The sequence below is a fragment of the Spermophilus citellus genome (genome assembly GCF_964194105.1).
Source record: "Spermophilus citellus genome assembly, chromosome: 3".
Classification (NCBI taxonomy): domain Eukaryota; kingdom Metazoa; phylum Chordata; class Mammalia; order Rodentia; family Sciuridae; genus Spermophilus; species Spermophilus citellus.
This window is the reverse complement of record NC_138184.1, coordinates 230,985,520-230,997,586: the sequence shown is the minus strand read 5'-3', so window position 1 is coordinate 230,997,586 and position 12,067 is coordinate 230,985,520. Positions and strand designations below refer to the sequence as shown.

Genomic DNA, 12,067 nt, shown 5'->3' with positions numbered 1-12,067 from the left:
CCAAGGCCAGGATCGTCACAGTGGTGGACCAGCAACTGGCTTCAACCTGACGTCACCACTGTGCAGGCGCCTGACAGGAGAGACACCCGCCTGGCTTTGTGGCCTGGCACTGACCTCTCTGCTGTGAACACCAGGGGCACGCTGGGCACATGCCCTGCCACTAAGCCTCAGCTGGCCCAGGACCCTGCCCTGGACGAGGCTCCAGCTTGAGGATGGGCTGTGGCTGGCTTCCCTCCTGTCCAGGCCCGTGAGACTCAGCACCAGCAGCTGCTGCGCTCTCTTATCACTCGCTCCTTCACTGGGCAGCGCGTGCCATGTCCTTCCCCAGGACTTCTTCCACACTCACAGCGTGGCTATCGGCCTGGAGGCCTGGCTGCTGGCCTCCTCCACAGTGCCATCATTCTAGCTTCTGATTCAAAGTGAGAGGCGTGCAGCTCTTCCTTTCCCTGGGACACTCCGAGGCCACTGTTGGGCTGCTACTGGCCTAACTTCAACACAGTTGTGTCTCAGGGCACAGGGAGGCCAAGGTGGACAGCGACGGGGAGATGGTCAGTGGAGCAGTCAGAACACAGGACAGAGTTCACAGTCTTATCTGGGTGCAGCTCATGGTGCCCCCCCAAAAATTCCACTTGTGGCAAAGACTGCTGCTCACAGGTCACCACCACAGACATAAGAACAGAGTTGGAAATGTCATCAGACTGCTGAGATGCAGCCTCAGGGGATGCACACCTGTGATTCCAGCCACTCAGAAGGGTGAGACAGGAGGTTGGAAAGTTCAAGGCCAGCCTCAGCAATGTAGGGAGGCCCTAAGCAACTTATTAAAACCCTCTCTCAAAATAAAAAGGCCTGGGGAGGGGCTGGGGATGTGGCTCAGCAGTACAGCCCTTGCCTGGCATTTGAGAGGTACCAGGTTCCATCCTCAGCACCATATAGTACAATCAAGTCATTATGTCCACCTAGAACTAAAAATATTTTAAAAAGAAGTAACCTTCAACTGGGTGTACCGGTGCAGGTCGGCAACCCTAGCTACTTGGAGGCGGAGGCAGGAGGATTACAAGTTTGAGGCCAGCCTGGGCAACACAGGAAGACCCTATCTCAAAATACAGTAAAAATGGCCAGGAGTGCGGCTCTGTGGTAGAGCTTGCCTGGCATGTCTAGACCCTAGGTTGGACCACAAAACAAACAACAAACAAGAAACCAACCTTCAGAGGCTTCTGGACTCGGAGATCGTGTGGTGGTCAGTGCATCTTCCCACTGGACCTGTGTGTCCACAGCCTCGGCAGATGGCCATCCAGCACCAGAAGCCCTGAGGCTAGTGGGGCCACCAAGTGCACGGCTGAACAGTCTACTGGCCGTCCTGGAGGTAGGCTCGGCGGCAGGAGAAGCTGAAAGAGCGTCCCTTCCTCTCACGCTGTTTATTTCTTTTTAAGGGTAGACTGCAGGTCAGACTGGGCGGCCCTGCAGCTGGGCTGTGCCGCTCTGAGGCATGGCATGGTGTACTCTGACAACGCTGCCTTCACAAGCCCGATGGCAGACGACAGCTCGTGGAAATGCCTGCAACAGCCAGCCACGAACTCAGCACTGAGCTGAAACCAGAACAGAACAGAACAGAACAGAACCGAACCGAGAAAGCAAATAAAAGGATGAATGAGTCCTCTCTGAAAACTTCTCAACAGCCTGAGGCAAAGCAGAGACCTGGGAAGGGCTGGGGTGTGGCTGGCGGAGAGCACTTTCTTAGCATGGGTGAGGCACCACATATAAATAAGTGAATAAAACAAAGGTCCATCCACAGCTAAAAAAAAAAGATCTGGCAAGACAGCATCTGAGACTGGGCGGGCACTGGCCTCTCAACATCCTCCTGGCCCTCACGGCCCCACAAGGTGCACCCTGGCCAGCAGCCTGCCTGGGGAGCTGTCACCTCACTGCAGTGGCCCTCCGGGGCAGGGCTCCAACACGATCTTGGGGAGAAAATAGAGTGCAAACCCTCAGCCACTGGAACATGAGTAAGTAAGTGCAGAGGGCCAAGGAAAGACACGGCCTGCGTCCCCGCCAGTCCTCTTCAGTCTCAGACGTTCCAGGTCTAAAATACCAATAATCAAATACACAAAGATATGAACACTCAGCATAAACAACCTAAAAAAAAACCCCAAAGACAAATGCTATTTATTTGTTTATCAAGACTACAAATAGCATTTAAACACTTAATTTATTATTCAAATTAAGAAATTATACATTTTGTTTTGATAACGGTCATTGTCTTAAAAGTGTCGTTCTCTTTGTTCTCTTTTCCCATTTAGAAGCGTATTGCTGATTCTGGTCTACTGACTTCAATGGCCGACAGGCCTCCAGCGGAGGGGACGTGGGAGCAGAGGGGCTGGGTCTGCAGCACTCCCCAGCACCAGCTCGGCCGCTGGAGCAGCAGCGAGCACCCAGTGCTGCTGAGGAGTCAGAGGTCCTGATAAAGTGCCTTTGTGAGACTCCCCCTCCCCACACGTGCCAGGAACGCTCGTCTCCATGTCAGAGCAGCAGCCGGAAGCACGGGAGTGAGGTACCCCAAGATGCCCTGGGTGATGGGCACTGCAGCCGGACTGAGGAGGGCGCGTGGTCACGGAGAGACGCAGCCCGCCACTTTGGTTCAAATGACTTTAATAGAAGCTGCAGGGCCTCCACGCCCCCAGCCACCACTCACTGCAGGCCACACGCGTGCGGTGGTGTGTGGACCCTCCTTGGCCTCCCCCGGAAGCTCTCCAGGCACCACGTGGAGACAGACAGACGAGAATGCATGACCACCTCACACCCCACAGCAATACCCAAGCCATCATGATGCAGGTCGACGCTACACTGAGGACAAGCATGCCGGTCCCACCTGGGAGAAACGGCGAGAGAAGCACAAGTACACTACCACCACCTACTGTCCGACCTGACCACGGGAGGCAGCAGGAAGTGCCTTTCGTTTTAATAATTAGGCTGTAAACAATCAACCACAGGAGAAGCAGTGGCCCCAGAGGGCGGCGCCTTGGCCCCTCAGTCGGTCACAGACCGTGGGGCGCCCCACAGGAGGCGGCAGCCGCGGCTCAGAAGGAGTCTAACAAGGTCAGCAAAGCCAAGGCTTCATCTTTGGTTAATTTCACTGAGTTGCCACTAGTCTAAAAACTGTGCTCTTCTTGGCAAAGTCACTACATCAGCCACCTGGCACGAAACAACTGCTAAGCAACATCCATCTAAATAAGTGACCATGTTGTCATAAAAATCATCTAAAAAAGGAGGGACGGAGGAATGCCAGGAGGAGGGAGGAGCCTGGAGAGCCGGGGTCCAGCCGGAGCACTCTCTGGGCCTGGGGAGGTGCTGGCTGCTCTGGGAGGGTCGGGTCCAGCTCAGCTCAGCTCAGCTCAGCTCAAAGCCAGCAGCACACTCGATGGCATAGAGCAGCTTGCTTCGCAGAAGGGTCTCATCATAAAACTCTGGGAGCTTCAGTAGGTTCATGCAGGTGCTGGCTGTGGGGAGCCGCTCGAGGTCAGAGCCTCCGTTGTGAATGCAAAAGGCCGGGTACAGCTCCTGGAAGACAGCAAGGCACAGGACACACCTTACCCACACAGTCCTGCAGAAGCACGCACGCGAGCGCACACAGGGGCACCCACTCCACAAGGAAGGGCCGAGGAGGACCTGCTCAGCATCAGCCCAGTGCTGTGCCCTGTGCTCCAGGGGCAGGCGCACGTGGGCTTCCTGGAGGCCACCTCTCCAGGGAGCAGGGTTCCCACAGGCTCTGCTGTTGGACCTTTAGAGATGTGCTCAATGTGTGGAAGGTGCAAAGGTTAAGAGCTGACTTAGGGCAGGGTGGGGTGGCCATCAGCTGATGCAAAGTCCAAGTGCTGTCTGTGTCACCGAAGGGCCATGCAGACAGCCATGGACAAGCCTGATCCAAGTGAGAGGAGGAAGAGAAGGAACCCGCAGACACTGGGGAAATTTAATAGAACCCTCTACCTAATCCCTGGTCCAAGCAGGGAATAAAGGTCATCACTGGGAAAAGAGACCAAATAGAAAACCAAAGGAACTCGGGCACAGGGTGCACACCTACGATCCCAGTGGCCCGGGAGGCTGAGGCAGCAGGATTACAAGTGCAAAGCCACCCTCAGCAACTTAGCAAGACCCCATCTCTAAATAAAATAATTATGACTCAGTGGTTAAGCATCCCTGGGCTCAATCTCTGGTAACCAAAACAAAACAAAACAGAACAAAACTTACAAGTCTACATCCATTTTTTTTTTTTTTTGGTAGTGCAGAAATGAAACTCAGGGGCTCAAACATGCTGAGTAAAACACGGCAGCCCCACACCAACTTGCCAGCCTAAGTCGGAGCCGGATAGTCTGAATTTGAACAAACTTTCTCTACTCCTGACCAATGGGCAGCAATAAGCAGGATGGTCTCAGACCCTGCCCCGCCCCCCGATGGTCCTGCCTTGGAATCTTTGTCACTGCCAAAGGAGAATCCACATTTGAATGTGCAGGGACCACTACTATTTTATGAGATACACAAAGAAGCCACCAGTACTCTCACTAATGACAAGGCGAAACAGAGGGGACCCAGAAGATGAGAGGAGATTAAAGAGACACACTGTGCGGACACGGGCCTGCTGGCACCGAGCGGCGAGAGGAGCGTGGGGCATCTTCTGGATACTGACGGTGTTAAGGAACCTCTATCTTTTAGATGTGGTAGGGCACTCTACAGTTAGGAGAAAGTGTGCCCTCACTCTCACAAGCCTGTGGTTTCTCACACAGTGGGAAGTCCTGGTGACCCTCCCCAACCAGTTTCTCATTCTTTCTTTCTTTTTTTTTTTTTTTTTTTTTTTTTTAAAGAGAGAGTGAGGGGGGAGAGAGAGAGAGAGAGAATTTTTAATATTTATTTTTTAGTTCTCGGCGGACACAACATCTTTCTTTGTATGTGGTGCTGAGGATCGAACCCGGGTCGCACGCATGCCAGGCGAGCGCGCTACCGCTTGAGCCACATCCCCAGCCCCCTCATTCTTTCTTTTTGGTACTGGGGATTGGAGTCAGTCAGGGGCACTCGACCACTGAGCCACACCCCCAGCCCTATTTTGTATTTTCTATAGACAGGGTCTCACTGAGTTGCTTAGCACATTGCCACTGCTGAGGCTGGCACTGAACTTGTGATCTCTCTGTCTCTATCTCTCAAGCCTGTAGGATTATAGGTGTGAGCCACCGTGTCCTGCTACTCTCATTCTTTCTTGAGGGTGCATATAAACAGCATTATTTAATAATGGGTATGGGGGCTGTTTCAACGATTTACAAATAATTATGTGATTAATAATTATGTTCTGAAGTCTACAACTGTCCATATGTAACTGCGGGCTAAATACCCACACATCATGCCTGGCTAAGTGCAGAGCTACTGTGAGAGATCCAAGGAGAAGTGGTCCCTTGGACACTAATAACCAGTGACTATGTCCTGCTCTTGAGCACAGACAGTGTCAGGTCAGCCTGGTGTTCCCACCCAACAGGGGGATGCCCGAGCACGGCCTGCCCTGGCCTGCTGGCTGCGGAGGCTGGTGGTCCATCTGGTTCGGCCCCTCACTGCAGGCATGCAGATCAGGTCCGGGAAGCCAAGAGTTACCAGCCCGAGTGGCGCCCCCAATGCTCTGGTGGGAGGGGAGAGGGCAGACTTCACTTAGTAGCTCAGGACAGGAGGTCAGGACGGAACCCAAGAACCATGACCTGAGGGCATGTGCATGCCACACACACCTCTTGGGAGCTGCACCCCAGCCCAAGGTAACACAGGGTCATGGGATACACACAGGATGTACACATGGCACTCATGACATGAGAGACACTGATCCCCTCCCGATCACTCGAGTAGAGAAGGGAAAGCAGAACTGGAGCAGAGTTCCTATCCTGATGGGATTTCTGGAAGCAGCTGTCCACAGTTCCACATTGCTGCCGGCCAGAGCTTCTCACCCTCTGCCTTGCAGTCCTCTCTACTGTTAATATACCTCCACAGGAAACGTATGTGGGGCCAGGCGTGGTGGGGCAGCCTGGAATCCCAGCAACAAGAGGCTGAGGCAGGAGGGTTCCAAGTTCAAAGCCAGCCCCAGCAACTTAGCAAGGCCCTGTCTCAAAATGAAAAGTAGGAGGTCTGGGGACGTGGCTCGATGGTTATGCGCTCCTGGGTTCAATACCCAGTGCCCACCCCTAAAAGTACACAGATCGTGTGCGTGCACAGACACACACACACACACACTACACAGAGCATATAATATTTGCTAAAAACCACTGTTTCTCTTTCTAATTGTAGTTTATATGCTACTTTTAAATTGCTCATGAAAATTTTAGAACAGGAACCAAAGGACAACTAGAAATTACATTTAATTTACCACTCACCATTTTGAATATTCAGGGCAACTACTCTCTCAAGTGCTTGAAGAAACTAAAATGAAATCATCCTGTTTTTGAGGCAGAAAAGGGTCTCTGGTGACAGGGGTGGTGAGTGCTGGCAAAGCCTCTGAGTAAGTGGGAATTCTCAGTGAATTCTGCAGTGAAATGCCACCCTGTAGGGTTTCCTTCCTAATGCTAACTGAATTTTCCACTTGCAGCCTAAAAGGTGAAAAAATGAAGTTCTTCATTGAAACCCAAGTCGAGGGCACTTTTCTGTGTATAATTAAACATAGTACGACGGGAATCTGCATTAATCCAGAGTGAGAAAATCATCAATTTATTATGTGGTCTGATGGTAACTTAGTGCTCTGGTACAGCACTTTAATGATTTTTTTGGTCTGTAACAACCACATTTATTAAACACATTAAACTTTAATTAGCTTTAGCAGACGTTATTCTTCTGTGATAATCTGGAACTGAAACTGAGGGTTTTGTCACTTTTAGTGAGGCCTGCCTCTGCAGCCTACAAGGTGTTGGCAGCCTCCTAGGGGCACGCCGAGCCACGTCACAGGACAGCTGCACAAACACTTAGCGTGGAGAACTCTAAGTTTTGTGTGTAGCACGTAAGACAAAGTCCAGAACAGGAAGACCATCTCCTAGCACAGCGCAGCGTACCTTCCTGGCCTAGCAACTCAGTCATGCCTGCGCAGGGCCCTGTCAGGGAGACAAGTTCTCACCACCCTTTGTTTGGGATTTTAAAAGCTAATGAACCAAAGCCAGGCACAGGAGCGCGTGTCTGTATTCCCAGCGATTTGGAAGGCTGAGGCAGGACAATCAAAACTTAAAGGCCAGCTTCAGCAACTTAGCAAGACCCAGCCTCAAAATGAAAAATAAGAGGGATGATGGAGATGTGATTCGGTGGTCAAGTGCCGCTGGTTTAAATCCCCAGAATTAAAAAAAAGAAAAGAAAAGCAGGGTGTGGTGGTGCACGCCTATAATTCCAGTGGCTGGGGAGGCGGAGGGAGGAGGATTGGGAGTTCAAAGCCAGTATAAGCAACTTAGTGAAAATTAAATACAAAAGAGAAAAAAAAAAAAAAAAAAAAAAAAAGGGGCCGGGGATGTGGCTCAGTGGTGAAGCATCCTGGGTTCAGTACCCAGCACCAAAAAGGAGCTAAGGAACATGCCCTCCCCAATGTCTATGACCCCTGTGCAGGAGATGGTCTGGAGGTCTCTGCGTGCCAAGGCAGGCTAGCATTCTCTTGCACTCTCCCACGCGGGTTCCCCCATGCCCACTGGTTGGCACTGACTGCTCACCAGAGACAGGAGAGCATCCCTGGCCCCACTCTCTTTGCAGGGGAACAGGACCCCACCTAGGCTCTTCCTGGAGAGTCATGACCTCGAGGTTGGCACTGTTTTGAAAGGAAGATTCCAGAAGACCTGTCTCTCAGGGCAAGTGTTACTGGTAAAATCACCTGTGGCATTGAACTCTCAAGCTGCATTTGGGCGCGGTGGCACACGCCTGTAACTGCCCAATTCTGGAGGCTTGAGCCTAAATAACACCATCTACTTGGAGACTTTGCCAGCACTCGCCATCCCTGCCATCAGAGATCCTTTCTGTCTCAAAAAGGTGATGCTTTCATTTTAGTTTCTTCAAGTACTTGAGAGAATACTGCCTCGTGTCCTCAGAATAATGCTGAGTGTTGAATTATTAATGTTATTTCTAGTTCTCCTTTGGTCCCTGTCCTAACATAAGATCAAGGCCAGCCTGGGCAACGTGGTGAGACCCTGTCACAAAATAAAACAGTGCTCAATGCGGCTCAGTAAGTAATGCCCTGGGCTCAATTCTCACTACCAAAAACAGAACAGCAGAAAAACACACTTAAGTGGCAAGACTATTCTCGGTGCTGCACATGGCGCCTGCCGATGCCCTGGGGGCGGGCAGGCAGTGCTCCCTGCCTTGAGGGCCACTCTCCACCCATGGGAGGAAGAGCCAGCCGGGATCCCCCGGTACAGTGCCGCTTGCTCACTCAGGACCACATACTTTTTGTGGTACAGAGACTGAACCCAGGGCACTTTATCATTGAGCATCATCCCCAACCCTTCTTATTTTTTTCTGAGACAGGGTCTTGCTAAGTTACCCATGCTGGCCTGAATCTTACACCCTTCTGCCTCAGCCTCCTGTATTTATTTATTTTTCGGTACCAGGGATTGAACCCAGGAGTGTTTAACCACTGAGATACATCCCCCCCTTTTAATACTTTATTTAGAGACAGAGTCTCACTAAGTCGATTAGGGCCTTACTGCATTGCTGAGGCTGGCCTTGAACTTGTGATCCTCCTGCCTCAGTCTCATCAATTCAGTGAGGCACTCTGCCACCATATCCAGCTCCTACAAGCAATTTCAATTGCTAAAAATAATAACCCAAGTTATATGGGGTCAACATTAATACCCAGAGGTAGAGCTAGGCAACATGGGCACACGGCTGCGAGGGTCAGGACGTTTTCTCCCAGTCATGCTGAGAACTGCCCCAGACCCCGAAGACCCACGAGACTCCTGCTTGTCCACACAGCTACTCCAGCTGGAGGCAGGGTCACCCCTGGGCCACTCTAGCACAACGTGCGCTGCCATGGCAGCAGGCTGTGCTGGGCGCATTCCAGGCCGGGAACTGGCGTAGAGCAACGCATGCAGGTGGTGTACCTTGAACCCCAGGAGAGGGGGCCGGGAACAGCTCGTCACAAACTTGAGCAGCTTGCGCTTCTCTTCATCAGTGAAACCTTCTACGACTCTCCAGAAGATTTTAATGACAGGGTGATCGGCAGAATAGCCTCCTACAATAAAACGGACAGACATCTTATTGAAAGTAAAACACACAGGGCTGGGGCGGGGCTCACTGGCAGAGCACTTGCCTACCCTGTGTGAGGCTCTGCTCACATGACTGAGTCGGAGGGACTGAGTCTGCTCAACCCTTCACACCACATGAAAACAAATACATAACACATACAAAAGCAGGGTGCGCTTTCTTACGCTCTGTGGCCCTGGGATGAACCCAGGGCCTTGTGCTTGTTGGGCACATGCTCTGCCACAGAGCCACATCCCAGCCTTTTTTTTTACTGTTTCTGTGGAGACAGTGTCTCACTGAAGGGCCCAGGCTGGACTGGGACTTGGGATCCTCCTGCCTCATCCCTGGGAGGGGCTAGGAATAGAGGGTGTGCTGCTGCGTCTGGCCAGCAGGGTCCGTGGGATGCTCTGAAGGTCTGAGGTCAGCAATCAGAGGGAACTGCAGGTTCCACCAGGCCTGTCTTGAAAGCTAATCCTAAAAACCATCTGGCCCTCACCCCAGAGACGGTGGGCAAAGATCGAGGGACCAAGTGTCAGAGGGCTGAGGCAGACAAGAACAGAACAGGAACAGGCAGGTGGTTGGTCACAAGACGAACACTGGTGGCACGAGGCTCTGCTTTCTAGGAACTCTGCTGGTCAGAAACCAACACCTGCTGAGCAAACCAGAACGTGCAGGGCTTCACAAGTGGTCAGCGCACCCAAACACGGTGGATCCTGGGTACTGGCCATGCCTAGCAACCAACCTCACATGTGAGCAGGAGACTATTGTAAATGTCGGGTCTGCTACTTACAACTTTTAATTTCCTTAAGTGCTTCCTAAAACTAAGATAATTGCTCTAGTTGTTCCCTTATTCTTAATACACTACAGAAATAACATCAATAAGACATCTTAAGTGCATCAATTGGCACCAAATGAATATGGTAATTCTTTAACCCTATTTACTGGAACAGCCAAGATCATTCAAGGTGGAAGGTTTCAGTGAGAGTGGGTCATTCAAACCACCCAAGACAAATTCTTGGCAAAGAAAGGTCAGATGGATTTCACTTTCTTAAGCTTATGACCCGAGAGTGAGGACAATGTGATCCTGGTGCTATTTGCCTTCTCATAAAATCTGAGCTCAAATTTAGAGCAAACAGGTTAACTACAGAATACACACACACACACACACACACACACACACACACACACACACGTGATATTTAACATATTTAGAATTTTACAACTGTGCAACAAAATCCGGCTTTGAATATTTCTATGTCCTCAAAAAGATTCTAATCCAAAGAAAACCATGAACCGACTGTATGGTAAACATACTTCTAGGTGTTTCATATACAAACAGCATTCAGCAGAACACAGGGAGCTGGGTAGAATTTGTTGTTATGGTGGTAAAATACATAAAATTCACCATTTAAACTACCCCACCCAACCCCACACTGGGGATTGAACCCAGAGCCCTTTACAACCCCTTTTGTTGATTTATGAGACAGGGTCTGTCTGAGGCTGGTCTTGAACTTGGGATCTTCCTCCCCAATCACTGGGATTACAGGAATACATGACTCCGTCTGTATATCTTGATGGTTTCTTTTGAAACACAAAATATTTTAACTCAGAGGAAGGAGGTATCGATTTCCTTTTCTGGGTCACATGTTGGTGTAACAACTACAATCTGACTGCTCTAAAGCCATGAAGCCCTGCCGCGTGCTCTTCATAGATTCTGGAGCCCTAGCGCTTACCTATCCTGAGTTCACCTTTGGGTGTATGTGACATAAGGTTTTAAGTGCAGTCATTCTTGGATGGGTACCGTCCCAGTACCTGCAGAATCGTCCTGGGTCCTCCTGAAAAGCCAGCTGACCACAGCTGCAAGGACTTGTTTCTGATTCCAAACTGGGTTCCGCTGAAGGCGCGCCTGTGCCTGGGTCGAGACCATGCTGCCAGACCGCAGTGGCTTGGTACTGAGTTCTGAATCAGGACTAGGTCTTTCAATCTTCTTCTACCAAATTGATTTGGCTAACCTTGATCCTTTTTAACTTTTAAAAATATATTTTTTAATATATATTTTTTTAGTTGTAGATGAACACAATACCTTTGTTTATTTTTATGAGGTGCCAGGGATCAAACCCAGTGTCTCACACATGATATGTGAGCGCTCTACCACTGAGCCCAACTCCAGCCCCTTGATCTTTTTAAAATTCTTTTTTGGCCCCAGGGATGAACTCAGGGGCAGTTTACCACTGAGCCACATCCACAGCCCTATTTGGTATTTTATTTAGAGACAGCGTCTCACTGAGTTGCTAAGCGCCTTGCCACTGCTAAGGCTGGTTTTTAAGTCAGGATCCTACTGTTTCAGCCTCCTGAGCTGCTGGGGTTACAGGCATATGCCACTGTGCCTGGCTTGATCCTTTTTTAAAAACACACACACACACACACATATTAGTTGTAGATGGACACAATATCTTTGTTTTATTTACTTACTTATTTTTATGTGGCACTGAGGATCAAACCCAGTACCTCACACATGCTAGCAAGCACTCTACTCCTGAGCTACAACCCCAGGCCTAATTTTTTTTTTTTTGGGGGGGATATAGGGATTGAACTCCGGGACAGTCGACCACTGAGCCACATCCCCAACCCATTTTGTATTTTACTTAGAGACAGGGTCTGAGTTGCTTAGCATCCTTTTGTTGCTGAGGCTGGCTTTGAACTTGTGATCTTCCCGCCTCAGCCTCTCCACCCACTGCATCTGGCCCTAGGCCAAATCTTGATCCTTTATGTTCAAAATAAATTTTAAAATCAGCTTTATTATTTCTACAAAAAACTCTGCTAGGATTTTGACAGAGACCAG

The 12,067-nt window shown here is 50.3% G+C and overlaps 1 protein-coding gene across 2 annotated transcripts in view; it reads right to left on the bottom strand.

Annotated features, from left to right (window-relative positions):
- Positions 1-2,147: 2,147 nt before the first annotated feature.
- The window catches only part of UBE3C (ubiquitin protein ligase E3C), a 101,961-nt gene continuing 92,041 nt past the window's right edge, over positions 2,148-12,067 (bottom strand). For both annotated transcript variants that reach the window (XM_081285513.1, XM_081285512.1), the window contains exons 22-23: positions 9,084-9,214; positions 2,148-3,555 (exon numbers count right to left, since the gene is read on the bottom strand). In XM_081285513.1, the coding sequence (XP_081141639.1) occupies positions 3,385-3,555; positions 9,084-9,214 (302 nt within the window). In that variant the 3' untranslated portion in view covers positions 2,148-3,384. The remainder of the gene's footprint in view (positions 3,556-9,083; positions 9,215-12,067) is intronic.